This window comes from Diabrotica virgifera, chromosome 3, assembly GCF_917563875.1.
Source record: "Diabrotica virgifera virgifera chromosome 3, PGI_DIABVI_V3a".
NCBI classification, from domain to species: Eukaryota; Metazoa; Arthropoda; class Insecta; order Coleoptera; family Chrysomelidae; genus Diabrotica; species Diabrotica virgifera.
This window is the reverse complement of record NC_065445.1, coordinates 248,708,403-248,726,978: the sequence shown is the minus strand read 5'-3', so window position 1 is coordinate 248,726,978 and position 18,576 is coordinate 248,708,403. Positions and strand designations below refer to the sequence as shown.

The following is an 18,576-nucleotide window of genomic DNA, read 5'->3' as shown; positions in this document are numbered from 1 at the left end:
ACGGCGCCTCGTATGAAAAAAGGAAAGAAAGATTTTTTGTCGTAAATTGAACGAGGAATTCAAAAATGATTTTTAGTTTGACCATATCTCAGTGGCGTACTATTTTTTTCTTAAAAAAATTCAGACCATTACCCGTACGCGCGCCAATGATGAATATACAATTCTTCTGTTATCTGTAAAGGAGATCATTTTAAACATTTCTTGCAGCTTTGCACCTAGTTGAAATCTTATTAGTAATATCTTCTGTTATTGTTTTAGTTTAGTATTATTATATTGGATTCCTGATTATGTATTAAGAAATGAAAAATACGCGCCAAGATGTTTTATTTTTCTGCATAAAAACGGTGCATCATATGAAAAAAAGGGAAGAAAGGTTTTTTATCATAAATTAGACGTGGAATTTAAAAATAATTTTTAATTTGAAATATCTCAGTGGCGTACTATTTTTATTTTCTTTAAAAAAATTCAGACTATTGCCCGTAGGCGCGCCAATGATAAATGCAAAATTCTAAATTGTATGTCAAAAAATTCGTAATAACTACTTCCTAAAACTCACCAAATTTCATTTTCATAGCTCAACTGGTCTTAGAGCAATAAATAAATTGGCAGTTTGAAATAAAAATTTCAACACCCCGTATTTCCGAAACTAAGTATTTGCGGACATATGTTTATAGAGCAAACTGGTATTAATTTTTCATGTAGAAATAGCCCTTAAAATTTTTCATACTTATTTACTAACACCCTGTATATGTAAATAATACCAAACTTGAGCAAGTTGATAAAATCGTTTACCTTGGACAGCAATTAAATTGTAACGCAGAAGGTCACGACGAAATTAGATCTAAGATAGAGCAGGCTAGAGCCACTGTTAGAAGGATGTCCAAGGTGTTATGTAACAGAGACCTAAAATTGGCATTGAGGATCCGCCTAGTTCGCTGCTACGTGTTCTCGGTCTTACTTTCTGGTGTCGAGTCCTGGACTGTGAATAAAATCGATCTAAATCGCCTTGAGGCTTTCGAAATGTGATGGCTATAGAATATAGAAGAATTTTAAAAGTTTCCTGGGTGGAGAAGATTCGAATCTCCACAATACTAGAACGTCTCAGCAAGACTACTGAGATCATAAAAAGCATCAAGCAGAGAAAGCTGCAGTACTTCGGACATGTAATGAGAGGTCCCAAATATAGGTTGCTACAAAATATTATGCAAGGAAAAATAGCAGGCAAACGCAGTCCAGGACGAAGAAGAACCCCATGGTTGAAGAACTTGCGAGATTGGTATGGTGTTGATACAAGCATGCTATTTAGGGTGGCAGTGAATAAAATTAAGATAGCTATGACGGTAACCAACGTTCTGAAAGGACATGGTACATGAAGAAGAAGAAGAGACATATATTAGAGCTGTAGATCTTCCAGTCCGTCAATCCCCAATAAATTCTTATTATACTTTACCTTTATTAGTGCGTAGTACTGTGCAATGTTAAATAATAGGGGGGATAAAACACATCCCTGTTCGGTTTAGCACAGCTATTAAGTCATATGTTATGCTGTTGTGTAGGATTTAGTTTTCGTCACTGCAGAGTTCTTTGATGAGAAAAGAAGATTTGCAAACCATGTATCCTTATTATAATATGAAATTGTGATTGTTAATACTTTTGACTTACCTGTATAATGTGGTCTGCAATTTTAGCTAGTTTCTCACAATTTTTTCTAATAGTACATACAGGCTTTTCAGAAAATATTCCTCTATGAGCGCTCGTAGCCATTTCGAATCCTAATTGCAAAAGATTTGTTTTATTATCGATATAATCCTTATCGCCTGCAAATGGCGACCTGAAACAAAAAAAATATCACTTTACAGCAAGTATTATTTTAAATCTGTCCTTTTTTATAGTGTTGACTCGTGAGCATTGAACGAAGGTTGGTTTAACACAACAGCTTTTCGGGGCTGCTGCAGATAAGATAAAAATTGCCATGATGATCGACAACATTCGTCAAGGATAGCCACATCAAGAAGAAGAACTCCGAGTTTGATATTTGCCGCATGTATTCTAGGAATTTACACGGTCCGGGAAGAAACCAGAGGTTATTAAGGAAATACGCCACCATAACTGCATTCATTTGCGTATCGTCAAAAGTGAAATACATGCTCTAATAGTTTACTAATAGTAGGTTTTAGTCTAAGAGCTGGGAGCGGATTTTGTGCGTAATAAGTAATATGGAAAAACTATACGGGGATATGTTGAATTAGTTGTGTACATGACTTTCACCAACGGCCGGAAACCAGAGTGGGGCCGAGGGTAGTTATAAGGGGTCAAAGTCGCGGTTTTTATTATTTTTTTATGACGCTCATGATCGAGATAGTGCACCAAAATTTGGGAATAAGTAGGTCATGACGTACCTAAGTAAAATCTCTAGGGGCGCAACGCTGCGTGGCCGACAAAGGGGTGGGGGTAGGGGTGAATATAAAAAATATAAGGGGTCTTTTGCGACGTTCGTGATTGAGATAGTGCACCAAAATTTGGGTATAAGTAGACCATGACATAAATAAGTAAAATCTCCAGAGCCGGAAACCAGAGTGGAGGAGGAGGGGGTCTAAGGGGTATAAGGGGTCAAAGTTCCGTTTTTTATGATTTTTTTTTGTGACGCTCACGATCGAGATAGTGCACCAAAAATTGGAAATAAGTAGGTCACTAAGTAAAAGCTCCAGGAGTGGAACGCTGCGTGGCCGACAAAGGTGTGGGGCAGGGGTGAGTATAAAAAAATATAAGGGGTTTTTTGCGACGTTCGTGATTGAGATAGTGCACCAAAATTTGGGAATAAGTAGACCATGACATAGCTAAGTAATATCCCCAGAGGCGGAAACCAGAGTGGCGGACGAGGGTAGTTATAAGGGGTAAAAGTCGCGGTTTTTATTATTTTTTTTGTGGCGCTCATGATGAAGATAGTGCACCAAAATTTGTGAGTAAGTAGGTCATGAGGTAACTAAGTAAAATCTCCAGGGGCGGAACGCTGCTTGGGGTACAAAGGGGTGGTAGGCAGGGGTGAGTATAAAAATATGTGGGTTTTTTTTTGCCGTTCGTGATCGAGATTGTGCACCAAAATTTGGGGATAAGTAGATCATTACATTACTAAGTAAAATCTCCAGGGGCGGAACGCTGCGTGGGGGACAAATGTTGTGCCGGGTCACAAAAAAAATAATACACACTGCGACTTTGACCCCCTTAAAACAACCCTAATTCCCAACTCTGGTTTCCGGCTCTGGGGATTTTACTTAGCTAAGTCATGGTCTACTTATTCCCAAATTTTGGTGCACTATCTCAATCTAGCACGTCGCAAAAACCCCTTATATTTTTTATATTCACACATACCCCCTCCCCTTTATCGGCCACGCAGCGTTCCACCCCTGGAGATTGTACTTAGTTACCTTATTACTTACTTATTTCCAAATTTTGGTGCACTATCTCGATCATGAGCGTCACAAAAAAAATAATAAAAACGGCGACTTTGACCCCTTATAACTACCCTCGTCCCCACCACGGGTTTCCGGCTCTGAGGATTTTACTTAGTTATGTCATAGTCTACTTATTCCCAAATTTTGGTGCACTCTTTCAATCACGAACGTCGCAAAAAACCCCTTATATTTTTTGTATTCACCCCTGCCCCACCCCTTTGTCGGCCACGCAGCGTGCCACCCATGGAGATTTTACTTAGTTACGTCAGACTTACTTATTCCCAAATTTTGGTGCATTATCTCGATCATGATCGTCACAAAAAAAAAATAATAAAAACGGCGACTTTGACCCTTATAACTACCCTCGTCCCCCACTCTGGTTTCCGGCTCTGGGGATTTTACTTAGTAATGTCATGGTCTACTTATTCCCAAATTTTGGTCCACTATCTCAATCACGAACGTCGCAAAAAACCCTTTATATTTTTTATATTCACCCCTACCCCCACCCCTTTGTCTGCCACGCAGCGTTCCGCCCCTAGAGATTTTACTTAGTTACGTCATGACCTACTTATTCGCAAATTTTGGTGCATCTCGATCATGAGCGTCACAAAAAAAATAATAAAAACCGCGACTTTGACCCCTTATAACTACCCTCGGTCCCCACTCTGGTTTCCGGCCGTTGGTGAAAGTCATGTACACAACTAATTCAACATATCCCCGTATAGTTTTTCCATATTACTTATCACGCACAAAATCCTCTTCTATCTCTCCGACTATTTCTATAGAACACTACAGAAAAACCCAGTACCTTCTGTTCTATCACATATACAGGCAAGATATCAACAAAAATAGCCAAACACATAAAAAAGAAAGGAATCACACCAACTTTCAGAATAAAACAACAACTTAAACAAGTAAATTGAGTAATTGATGGATTCGATCATTACTTGATGGAAGTTCATTTTATCTAACAATAAAACACTGAAAACGTTTGTTTGTTTTCTATACTTCCTACTTCCTACTATACTTTCTTACTTCTATACTTCAAAATTTATTATAACTATGTGACTACAGCTGTTTCGGCACAGTGCCTTTCTCAAGTGATTTAGTTTACTATGTGTTTGCCTTTTTAAAGTCTTTAACTGAAGATGTTGAGGAGTGGGGAGCTGTTTGCCTCGAGTTGGTCATTCAGAATTATATCTGTATTTTTTAATTTATTAATTTCCATAGATTCTAATAAAGATAGCTTATGGCCTTTATTTTGAATATGCAGAATTTGAAACTCTTCATTAAAAGAATGATTATGATCTAGAAGGTGAAGTGCGTATGTAGAAGTGTCTGTTTTTCTATTGTTGAAAGCCCTTTTGTGTTCTGTTATCCGTTTGTCAAAGGTTCTGCCAGTTTGACCGATGTAAGTTTTCGGACAGTCACCACAAGCTAGTTTGTAAACACCACTCTGTAGTTGTTTTCTCTTTGGGCTCTTTTATTGTTCTTAATATATTTACTTAAGTTGTTGTTAGTTCTGAAAGCTGGTGTTATTCCTTTCTTTTTTATGTATCTGGCTATTTTTGTTGTTATCTTGCCAGTATATATGATAGAGCAGAAGGTACTGGGTTCTTTCTGTGGTGGTGGATAGATTAATTTCAGGGCTTTCTTATGGAGTTTTTGGTTTAAAATTTTATTAATTGTTTGTTCGTTATAGCCATTGTTTACTGCTATTTGTTTAATGATGTTCAGTTCTATTTCGAAGTTATTTTTTGACATGGAAATTTCTGTCTGTCTATGTATCATGCTATGGTAGGCTGCTAATTTGTGTTGTGTAGGATGGGATGATGAATTGTGTATAGTTGTGTCAGTATGGGTAGGTTTATGATATACGGAGAACTCATGTTTGTTGAAAAAAGTCTGGTAATTGTTACATCTATACTCCGTCTACCCAACAGACGGAGTAATCACGTGAATAAATCACAATTTTTCTTCAAAATACCTTAACGCACGGCCTTCTACACAATACCGATAACAAGGTATTCGGTAATTGGTGTTATCGGTATTGTGTACAAGGCCGTACGGTAAGGTATTTTGAAGAAATATTATGATTTATTCACTTGATTACTCCGTCTGTTCGGTAGACGGAGTATAGAAAGTTTATGGACTTATTCTGTTCTGTTTCTATTGTAAACTCAATATTACTATGAAGTGAATTAATGTATGATAGAAATTGGACAAGTTGCCTGTTTGTTCCTGTAAGTAAAGCATACTAGTATATCATCCACGTATCTCCACCAATATAAGAACTGTTTAAATACGGGATGTTTAGAAATTGTTGTTTCAAGCTGGTTCATAAATATATCTGATAGCAATGGGCTTAGAGGATTGCCCATAATAAGTCCTGCACTGTTGTTTGTGTATATTTGTTTTATAAATTTCAAGAAGGTGTAAAATTTCAGATGCAATGATCGGATTTGTACTATTATGGTCTAAAAGATTTTTAACTAGAACAAAAGTTTGTGTAGGAGAAACACTAGAAAAAATATTTTTTACGTCAAATGAAATTAGTCTGGAGTTGGGCAATTGAAAATGTATTTTATTAATTAGTTCTAGGGCCGGTTGTTCGAACGCTAATAAAAAATGATCATTATCAAATATTTAATTACTGTCACCAACTGTCAATGTCAACTTTGTTTGGGTTGCTGAAAACATAATTATGGATTACAATTATGAAATTAGTTAATCAATTATATTAATAATTGTTATGTTAATTGATTAACTAATCTCATAATTATAATCAATTATGTTTTCAGCAACCCAATAAAAGTTGACATTGACAGTTGGTGACAGTAATTAAATATTTGATAGTGATCATTGTTGATTAGCGTTCGAACAACCGGTCCCTAGTGTATTTTTTAAGGTGAAATTAGGTGAAAATTTAGTGTATTCTGTAATAATATCTGACAGTTTTTTTTGAAAGTTTATATGACGGAGCTGTATAAAAAGAAACTACAGACCTTATTGGGTGGTCAGGTTTGTGTAGTTTAATAAAAGAGTATAATTTAGGAGGTTGTGTGTTCATAACATTAAGGTATTTCTGTCGAAAGTATTTCTGTCGAGAAAGGCACTCTGCCGAAACAGCTGTAGACACATAGTTATAATAAATTTTGTGGAAGTATAGAAAACAAAAGTTTTCAGTGTTTTATTGTTAGATAAAATGAACTTCCATCAAGTAACGGTCGAATCATTCAATTACAACTGCATTCATTTGCGTATCGTCAAAAGTGAAATACATGCTCTATCAGTTTACTATAATAGTAGGTTTCTATAGAACACTACAGAAAAAACCCAGTACCTTCTGTTCTATCACATATACAGGCAAGATATCAACAAAAATAGCCAAATACATAAAAAAGAAAGGAATCACACCAGCTTTCAGAATAAAACAACAACTTAAACAAGTAAATTAAGAACAAAAAGAGCCAAAAGAAAAAGCAAATACAGAGTGGTGTATACAACCTGGCTTGTGGCGACTGTCCAAAAACCTACATCGGTCATACTGACAGAACCTTTGGCAAACGGATAGCAGAACACAAAAGGGTTTTCAGTAAGAGAAAAACAGATCCTATGTACGCGTGTCACCTTCTCGACCATACCATAATCATTATTTTAATGAACAGTTTCAAATTCTTCATATTCAAAATAAAGGCCATATTAAGATATCTTTATTAGAATCTATGGATATTAATATATTAAAAAATACAGATATAATTCTGAATGACCAAATTGAGATAAACAACTCCCCACTTCTCAACCTACAGGTACAGTTAGAGATTTTAAAGTGCAGACACAGTAAAATACATCAGTTGAAAAAGGCACTCTACCGAAACAGCTGTAGTGGTATTAGATTATAATAAATTTTGTGGAAGTGTTTAAAACAAATAGTGCAGTCACTGAAGGTGGATTTGAGTTATCACCTCCGATTTCGTTGAACCTCCATCGATTTTTATGAAAATTGGTGAGTGGTTAGAGGATACCATAAGGAACAAAGGTGACATAGTGCCAATTTGCGCTCTTTGCAATTTAGGGGTGAAATCCACCCCTGTTTTAAAATTATTTTTTATATTTTTTCAAGTGCAGTCACCGAAAGTTTTCACTTTCGATTTCGTTGAACCTCCATAGATTCTCATGAAAATTGGCGAGTAGTTAGAGGATACCTGAAGAAACAAAAGCTATATGGTGCCAACTTGCGCTTTTTGCATTTTTGGGGTAAAATGCACCCATTTTTTTAAAATGGTAGAAAAATATTTTTTAACTTTTATATGCATGATTCATTATTTTAATTAATTGTTCAACCTTTTTAGCAACCGCCCGTTATATCAAACATCATGAAAAATGATTTTTGATTGAATATTTTCGCGGCCAACCTAATGAATTTTCACGTAATTGTTGTTGCAATTAATGCTTGGCTTATAGAATCACGAATAGCTCACAAATTAAAGCAGTTAGGTATAGGGAATGCTTAAGAAATAATAAAGTACCATAAAATAGTATTTCATTAAAATGCTAAGATACATGGTAGTCAAAGCTCCTTATTCGCGCTTCATTTATTCGCGTTTTCACTATTCGCGGACTGAAAAAATGCGATCCAATTCCTGTATTCGCGGTCTAAGATTTCTTTATTCGCGTATCGAATCGATACATCGGTACATACATATACCAAAATAAAAAGCATTCGGTATCCTTTGTCAACACGTCAGCAAGTGGACAATAAAAAAATAAAATTGACCTTATTACAACTACACCTAGATTGGCGTAGGCTTTGATTCAAACTACGGACCAAAAAATAATCCAGGCTTTTAAGCTCTATTACATTAGACGAACCTTCAAAATGATACTGAATAACATGGAATGTGATCCTGATCAAAATGTTATGGAATGCTGGAAGGAATTTGACGTAGCAAAATGAATTGTAAACATAAAAGAATCATTGCAAGAACTCAAGTTTAACATACAAATCGTTCTTAAAGAAACTGTGAACTGTTCTGACTGGGAAATGAAGAATCTGTGTAAGCTCAAACTTTAACTGCAAACATTGCCGAAATTGCGAGTGAAATGGAACGAGATGGGTTTGAACAGATATAATCAAGTGATGTTCAGGAGATGTTTGAATCGCAAGATGGAGGAAATATTAAATTCACCATCCATTGAAGAAGAGGATTTAACAAGCACTGGAAACGTGATATTTAATTTGAAAAAAAAATTGTGACGGTTTAAGAATGAAAAATGAGCTTTGTGATTTTTTTATGAAAATTGATCCATCTATGTAACGAAGCATTATTCTTAAGAGGCAAATTGGTAATGCCACTGCTAAATACCAGACGGACTTGAAGTTTTGAGTTTTTAAACACTGCCAAGCAAGAGAAAATTACTAAATTCTTTAAACCATTGCTAAACCTGAAGATAATATGTAATTAATCAATATGTATGGTCAAAAACTTAAATTAAACTGTTTTTAAGTATTTGCTTTGTTATTTCGTCACCTAGGAACGTACCTCTTATAATCCCATATAAATTACCATTCGATATTCACGGTTTCCGTACATATTTGCGGTATATTTACAGAACATATACCCCGCGAATAAAGAGCTTCTAACTCTGTTTAAGAAAACTCAAAAAATACTCATTCCGAGGTTGGACGAACCTGTATACTAAGATTAAACATTAAGCTGTATTAATAAATTTTAATATAGTACACTTACTATATTAAAAATCATTTGAACATAAATAGAGTTTTTGATGTACAGGGTGTGAATATTGCTATGAAAATTTAAAAAAAAGACGTAATTATCTTTTAAACTACTTCGTATAACATTACAAAACACTATATTTTAGAAATAAAACATCGAGGAGAATCCAAAAATGTAAAAATATACAGGGTGTTCCATTAAAAAAAAGATAATTTTGTTTCACCCTGTCAATACGAGCGGCTCTGTATATTTGGAAATATTTTTAAATTCTGATCCTATAATAATAAATAAGCTCCAGTCTTACCTAAATATTTTTTTATATCTCTTGCGACAAACTAGTAATTTTACTTCCCCGCACACTCTATACCTACATACAAAATTTCTGCTACAAAAATGTTCTCAAAAAAATGTTTTTGGTTTTTTAACAATAACTCCGTAACTTTTTATGACATCAGGTTCATCCGACAACCATTTTAAAGATAATTGCAGGATCTATAACATCGTATTAAATTTAATCTTCTAAATTCCTTATATTTAAAAGACAAAAGGTTAAAAGGCCCCGGTCGCATGGTTCTCGCAGTAAAATTTAGGCTTTAAAGGTTTCTATCTTGTTTATTTTTTATAACAGAAAAATAAAAATAACAGTAGAAGCTTTGCTAAAAAGAAAACTAAAATTTCATTCAGTATCAGTTTTCCGTATATCGAGTATGTTTGGGGTTATTATAAAAAAAAAAAAATGAAATTTACGAAAACTTGAAAAATTCTGATTTTTTTAAAGCATATTTTTTTTCAAAATATGCATTCTAAACCGGTTAAAATTTTTGAGCTCATTACTCCTGTTAAAATAAAGAAACTTTTATAGGGATTACTGTTATATAATTTTAATTTTTATGGAAATGACGTATGATTTATTTTTCACTTTTTCCTAAAAATTTGAAAGAGTCCTCTTATTTTCATCATACTTGCTTAATTTTGATGATGTCGACTTCTTCTATAGCTTTTTTGATAGATATTTTTAAGTACTTTAAAAATATTTAATAAGTATCTTTAATAAAATGCATCGTTTTCCTTTTATTTAAGCTTGAATACTTAGATTTCAGTACTCACCTAAAAACAATATACATTTAATTACCTATAACTCACTTTGAATTAATACCAAGATATTTTTCAAAAAAGGGATTTATTTAATTTATTATTAGCTTAATTTTTTGTAATGGCAACTTTTTTGAAAAAAACTTACTGTTTTTGAGTTATGTATGAAAAACAGCTTGAAAACATTCATTTTGTTCAGAAAAAGTCAAAATCTTTGATCTTCAATAACTCAAAAACTATTGATTTATTTGAATAACCTTTTACACAAATTTTACTTAAAATTGGTCCCTCTATTGATTTCTGGGAATATATTTAATAAAATAATTTCCTACCCCAAAAAGGGGTGGCATCCACCTCCAGGGTAAAAGCGCAAGTTGGCACCATGTCACCTTGAGGTACCTTCTAAATTCTGACCAATTTTCATGCAAATCGATGAAGGTTCAACGAAATCGGAGGTGAAAACCTTAAGTAACTGCACTAAAAAGTTTTTAGTGTTTTATTAATAGATAAAATGCATTTACATCAAGTAACGGTTGAATCCATCAAGTATGCTTTTACTGTGTTTGACGTGAAAATGAGAAGCATTTTCTTTGTTTGCTTTTTTAAACACTGCCAACAGCATTGTATGAATAAGTTTAAATGTAATATTAATATTTATGATAATACATATGTATTATGAAATTGGTTTCCACGAAAATAACACACTTTCTTGCAACCATAATTACATGATTTATCCGATTTCTTGGTACTCAATTGAATTATAAAATATTTGTATTCACGGTATGTTTTGGTTTGGAGGCAAGAATTTAATTCTAATGTAGTCTGGTTTTTACGTTCTTGGAAGTTAATTGGTTACAGTAACCTTCAAATATGCGGTTTGATTCACGGTATGAGCACAAAAAATTATTATTGTTCTGAAATAATTCTTTGATTGTGGCATCTTACTTTGGCGCAAATTTGACGTTTCGGTTTATTGATCGGAAAATGTTGTGAAAACGAAAATTCAACAAATAAAACGTGAAATAAAGAGTTAGTCTTAGAATTTTTAATTTTATTCTAACGAGAAAAGCAATAAAATGTATAGGTACAGTGCTTCCATAAAGTAACGCATAAATTATTCATTATTAGCCAAAGACCGTTTAACATGTCAAAATATATGCTCAATGCAGTTATTGTTTTTTTTTTCAAGTGTTCACAATTAATTAACACACTTAATGTGACCTGGTTAATATAAATTAAATTACAAGTATTGTAATGTAATGTGATTTTCATGTCACTGGTACAGACCAAAAACAATGGAGACTTATTTTATGAGTAATCATGCAAAAATCACTTACCTGTCTAGCCAGTATGCTAAAGGTTTTATTGTAGTGATGATATTATGGACATCTGACATAACTTGAGTATGCAGTTCAGTACAGTTGTCATCTATAAGCAAAAGCTCCTTATATAAGGAATTTGCTGCACAAGACAGCCTAAGAGCTAGTGTTTGTAAATTCTCTTTGTCTAATTCAAAGTGCTGAAACAATAAATAAATGTCAGTGGTGAACAATATTTCGCACCTTTGAGGAAACACTGACATAAGTGCAAATTTCTCACAAATTCAGTTATCAACACTGTGATATTGTGAAAATGTTTCGATTAGAGATTTAAACCATATTTTCTTGGAATGCAAAATTAACGAGAGATATATAAATCAATTATATCACAATTTACGACAAACACAAGTTCATTTTCCAATTAGTATAGAATATCTACTAAGTTGTCATAAAATGGAAATATTTAAATTACTCATAAACTACTTGAAAGAAACAAATATAATCATTTAAGTGAAATACGTATAAATATAACAAAACTAATAAATTGAGGTAAAAATAAAATAAAAATCTGTGGCTAACGGACTCGCATCCAAGCCATTTTTTCACACACACACACACAACACTATGATATTCCTAATACTCGTATTAGTCTGGGGAAACAAATCAGATTGTCTGACAATTCTGACATATGTATAAGCCTTGGATTATACAGGGTGTCCCGAAATGATTGGTCATAAATTATACCACAGATTCTGCGGTCAAAAATAGGTTGATTGAACCTGACTTACCTATATACAATAGTGCACACAAAAAAAGTTACAGCCCTTTGAAGTTACAAAATGAAAATTGTTTTTATTTTCATATATCGAAAACTTTTAGAGATTTTTTATTGAAAATGAACAAAAGTGGCATTCTTATGGTAGCAAAATCTTAAAAAAAAAATAAAAGTGAAATTTGTGCACCCCATAAAAATTTTATGGGGGTTTTGTTCCCTTAAACCCCCCCAAACTTTTGTGTACGTTTCAATTAAATTATTATTGTGGCACCATTAGTTAAATACAATGTTTTTAAAACTTTTTTGCCTCTTAGTACTTTTTCGATAAGCCAGTGTTTATCGAGATATTTTGGATATTTGTCGAATCCACCACATATTTGTATATGGTAAGTACGATTATAGAAACCTGTTAATAATCTAAAAATGTATTTATTAATTTATATTTTTAGGTATATTTTGAAAAAGAAGCCACATCTCGATAAAATGTGACTTATCAAAAAAAGACTAAGAGGCAAAAAAGTTTTAAAAACACTGTGTTTAACTAATGGTACCGCAATAATAGTTTAATTGGAACGTACACAAACATTTGGGGGGTTTAAAGGAACAAAACACCCATAAAATTTTTACGTAAACACATTAGAAAAGAAGCCGAATCTCGATAAAAACAGGCTTATTGAAAAAATACTAGGAGGAAAAAAAGTTTTAAAAACGTTGTGTTTAACTAATGGTACCACAATAATTAATTAATTTGAACGTACACAAAAGTTTGGGGGGTTTAGGGGAACAAAACCCCCATAAAATTTTTATGGGGTGGAAAAATTTCACTATAATTTTGTTTTAAGATGTCCCTGCCATAAGAATGATGCATGTCCATTTTCAATAAAATATCGCTAATAGTTTTCGATATATTGAAAAAAATCGATTTTCATTTTGTAACTTCAAAGGGCTGTAACTTTTTTTATAAGCATATTTGTACTAAGGTAAGTTAGGTTGAATCGAACTATTTTTGACCCCAAATGTGTGGTATAATTTATGACCAATCTTTTCGGGACACCCTGTAGAGATGCATTTAGTCCAATTATCTGGACCAGTCTTAGAAATTAGCTAGGTTTTCAAAAAATTTTATAAACAAATTCAATTTTGCAAAGACTATATTGAGAAGGTACCTCAAAGGTATAATTTAGAAGGTACCTCAAAGTGACATGGTGCCAACTTGCGCTTTTACCCTGGGGGTGGATGCCACCCCTTTTTGGGGTCGGAAATTATTTTATTAAATATATTCCCAGAAATCGATAGAGGGACCAATTTTAAGTAAAATTTGTGTAAAAGGTTATTCAAATAAATCAATAGTTTTTGGGTCATTGAAGATCAAAGATTTTCAACAGATCTGGCCCATTTTTTGCAAACCATTCAAGCATGATAACACCCTCAAGTTCAGGTACATTTAAAGAAAGTTTAATAAATAATGAAATTAATAGTCATTAACGATATTAAAAAACAGCGATTTTGTTGTTAGTTTTGCAATAACTTTTTTATTTATCAACCGATTTTAATTTACAAAAGAAAATGAGAACAGCTGTTGACCGTTTCTTACCACGCTCTAGCGCGCTGGCGCGAACTTGCTGCAAAGCAAGTCGAAGGTAGGTAGGTAGGGAGATAATATTGAATATCTCTACCTTCGACTCGCTTGTTGAACAACGGTCAACAGCTGTTCTCATTTTTTGTTGTAAATTACTCCGCGATTCAAAAAGATATTCCGCTGTGCATCATTTTACGATTTGACAGACAAAAAAATTAAAAATAAAAGTTCACAATACTTTAAACGCTTTTTTCTCAAAACTGCTTTTTTCAAAGGCTGTAGACATTGTAACTCAAAAACTACTTGACCGACCCACCTGGAATTTTGTATATGTTACAGTTCAAGTTGATTATCCAGTTGGAGTTGACTTTTCCTAGCTCGAGTCGACTCAAACGGCTGGTTTTAGTAAAAGTTGATTATAAATATGAAATGAAGATTTTTATTCAACATTTACTAGTAAAAGTAGACTCCAACTAGTTAAAGTATACTCTTCCCAATGCCATTTAGTAAAAGTTGATTCACACAAACAACCGATTCTAGAAATTAAATGTTACTGTATATTACGTTCAAATCGTGATATTTATAGTCCAGGCTGTATCGTTGCCCCCGTTGAGTAAATTATTCCAGTTCGACTATTTTGCACAAACTTACTCAAAAAGAGGTCCTTATAACGAATTCACAGGGTGTCATGTGGTACCGTAATCGAAAAATTGTTTTTAAACAATTTTTTTTAACAAATTCACAAAAAAATTCACTTCGGACATTTTTTTTACATTATTAATTTGGGTCATTCGGAGCAAAAGAGGTCTTTTGTGATTTTTCTGTAAAATTTATTGTTCTCGTGATTTAAAATTTGAAAAATGCAAAAATGACCATTTTCAAGGCTTAATATCTCAGTTAAAAATTATTATTATTAAAGTCAGAAAGTCACCAAATCAAATTTTAACGACCCCCCTACAAGGTACTGAAGAAATATTTGTCATTATTGTATTACTAAACTGTTATTTTTAATTATTAACCATGAGCGCTAGGAGCGTATTGAGGCGGCTGTCAATGTGAGTGCGACTGAAGGCTGATTCTCACTAGCATGCAAGGCAAGTGCTCGGCATGGGCAAGGCATCGGCTCCGCAAGATACATTTTACATAAAATCTTATGCACTTCACGGAATGTAATTCACACTATGCCTGCCAGGCACCGGCAAGCGACGGGCTTTGCATGCGACGTTATTTTCGAAACAATCTTTGCCGAGCATGTGCCTTGCCGTTGCCGGTCCGGTTCCTTGCACGTCTAATGAGAATCGGGCTTGAGATACACCATTGGACGGTCGGAATGGAGGATCTTACTCGCACTCACATTGACGGCCGCCTCAATACGCTTTTAGCGCTCATTGTTGATAATTAAAAATAACAGCTTAGTAATACAATAATGACAAAAATTTCTTCAGGATCTTGTAGGGGGGCTTTAAACTTTGATTAGGTGACTTTCTGACTTTCACAATAATAGTTTTTAATCGAGTTATTAAGCCTTAAAAATGGTCATTTCGCATTTTTCAAATTTTAAATCGCGTATAACTCGAAAACTATCAATTTTAGAGAAAAATCACAAGTGACCTTTTTTGTTCCGAATGACCAAAATAATCTAATAAAAATTGTCCGGAGTGAAATAATTAGTTATTTATAAAACAGTTCGTGAAGTATGCTTTTTGCGCACGCACGCGATGTTTAGAGCACGAGCGGACCGAGTGCTATACATCGCCTAAGTGCGCAAAAAGTACTTCACGCACAGTTTCATACAATATTTTATCTACCAAAAAAACAAATAAAAAAAACTGCAACTCTTCGTCGCTGGAATACATTCCTATTTTACAATTTTTTAGAACTTTGACATTTAAAAATTCAAACTTCTGTCAAACCACAAAACTGTCAAAATTTTTTTTTGTAATTTATTGCTCACATGTCATCACCATGACAAGGCGAAAGTTCAGGATATTTGATTATAAAAAAACAGTTGGAAAAAGTAAATTCCATTTAAAATACATTATTTCATAAATATACATTATTAAACCCTTCATGTACTGCTATCTATATTTACAATTTTCACACAATAAAAACGTATACATAATATGAGGTAGAGTAGATAAGAATTATTTTTGTGAATTTGGTTAACAAAAATTGGTTAAACAATTTTTCGACCGCGGTACCGCCTGACACTGTGTATTTGTTATAAGGATGTATTTGTTTGAGTAAGTTTGTGCAAAAAAATCGAATCAGAATAATTTACCTAACGGGGGCGACGTTACAGTCTGGACTAATACCTAAGTAGTTGAAACGGTCAAAACAAAGAGACGCACACTCATCAAAAATGCACGAGAGATTATACCTACTCGTATAAACTGTATAATCTACTTTTACTAACAAGAGTTAGGAAGAGTCAACTTCAACTAGTAAAAGTTGATTTAAATTTTTCAAATCAACTTTTACTGCTCGTTTCAGTTGGAGTTGACTCGAACTAGGAAAAGTCAACTCTAACTGAGAATCAACTTGAACCTTAACATATACAGGGTGTTTCAAAAAAGGTAACCCCGTCTCTAGGGTAGGTAAAAATCTGAAAAATAATTGGGGTTTGCTTAGTAAAAAATTTTTGTAACGCCATCCGTTTTCAAGATACTGGGCGTTAAAGAAAAAAAATTACGCATTTTTTACGATTTTGCCGAAACTACTGGCAACATTGTAATGAAATTTTATACGAATATGTTTTGGAAGCTGATACATCCCATGCATTTGTTTTTATATCTGATTCTCATAGAGGGCGCTAATTACACGGATCGTACTAAGTATTAGTCAATATAACTTTTTTAAGAGTATAATTATTAATCAAAATTTCAAGTAAACTTAAACGTCATTCAATTCTACACGAAAAAGGTACTCTTGGTAAAGCTCGATACTGTGTACCGTTTTCGGAATATTTTGATTGGAAAATAATGAAGTAATAATTGATGCTGGTAGTATGTAATGATAAAGTTCTAATAGGTATACCTCTATTTTCTCCAAGTGTGTCATGGAAATCTGACATTTATTGATTGTTATGACGATAAATCAACAATAATTAGAGTTTTGAAACCTTGTTTCAATTTTTCAATTTTCAAAGATGCGTAAAATTTTTTTTTCTTCAACGCCCTGTATCTTGAAAACGGATGGCGTTACAAAAATTTTTTACTAAGCAAACCCCAATTATTTTTCAGTTTTTTACCTACCCTAGAGACAGGGTTACCTTTTTTTGAAACACCCTGTATATTTTCTTTAGACATTCCTTGAGGTAATACTGTCGAGATATTTTTTGTTTAATGCTTATTTTTTGTTTAGCAATAATAAATATGTTGATTTTCACCCTTTTTTACAAAAAAAATTTGTTGTTTTGACTTCTGAGTTACATCAAAAAGTCAAAAGTCGAGCATACTGAAAAAACTCGACAGCGTTACCTCGAAAAACTCATAGGCTAATAAAAAATTTTTTGAATTTTTTGTTTACCATGATCCAGTGATGAGTTCTGATGTCCACCGCAAAATTCATTATATTTTGAGGTGTCTTCAAAAATTTGCCACCGTTGGCTTATTTTTCAATATTTTTCCTTGAATAATCTATAAATTGTACTAAATATGCATATTTAATTTAAAAATAAAATAATTCTGCCATACTTTCAAAAAAAAATGTGCTTGAAATATTGATTTCAACCTCTACGCTAAGGATAGCGGATAGCTATGACACGATTTTGATAGGCAACCCATACTAGAAATATTTGTCTATGTATGACATTTAATAAAAAAAATGTTTCATCCGGCAAGCAGATGGGTCCAGATCGACCTATATTCGGATCTTAGATTACTAGATGGTAATCTAGTAATATCACATACTACACATTTCAACTGTCAAACCCATCTATACAGTTATAATGAGAAAAAATATAACTAGATTGGCCTAGTTTAACTTATTGTTATTATAGACAAGCTGATTATTTTTGCGATACTAGTTTCTGTGAGTTAAAACGACACCTCGTATAAAAATTAATTCGTAAATAATTTCATGCATGTGCAAAGAGATACTGGAAGAACTATAGTGTGTGTTATTTGATTTGATATTGCTATTGAAAGATGTAAAAAACAAGTAGACTTGAAATCAATAAAGCAATGCTTGAATTATGGAATTCTTATTCGCAAGATGGTTATGATCCCAACTGATCTATGACAGTTGGGAAAAAAACAAAAAAAACTAGAGAAGCGCAAGAAGGTGAAACTGTTGTCAAGAGATTAACAAAGGATATAGAAAATTATGGTTGCAACATTATATGCAATAATTTTTTTACATCTCATTCATTGACTCTATACCTTCTTTCAAAAAAGTTAAATTTTGTTGGAACAATTCGAAAAAATATGGCCGAACTTTCAATTGCTTTTACAAACCATAAGAATCGTGCCCTATAATCTACTTTATTTGGTTTTCAAGAAAAAGTTTCTTATTATAGAAAAAAGGTACAGTGGTTACAACTACCATGTACAACAATAATACTAATGACAATATTAGCTAAAAATGAAAGTACAGTAAAACCTCCGTTAACATAAATAAT

General features: G+C 33.1%; 1 protein-coding gene across 2 annotated transcripts in view; it reads right to left on the bottom strand.

Annotated features, from left to right (window-relative positions):
* The window catches only part of LOC114337798 (uncharacterized), a 140,523-nt gene that overhangs the window by 112,549 nt on the left and 9,398 nt on the right, over positions 1–18,576 (bottom strand). For both annotated transcript variants that reach the window (XM_050646055.1, XM_050646056.1), the window contains exons 3-4: positions 11,620–11,801; positions 1,663–1,831 (exon numbers count right to left, since the gene is read on the bottom strand). In XM_050646055.1, the coding sequence (XP_050502012.1) occupies positions 1,663–1,831; positions 11,620–11,801 (351 nt within the window). The remainder of the gene's footprint in view (positions 1–1,662; positions 1,832–11,619; positions 11,802–18,576) is intronic.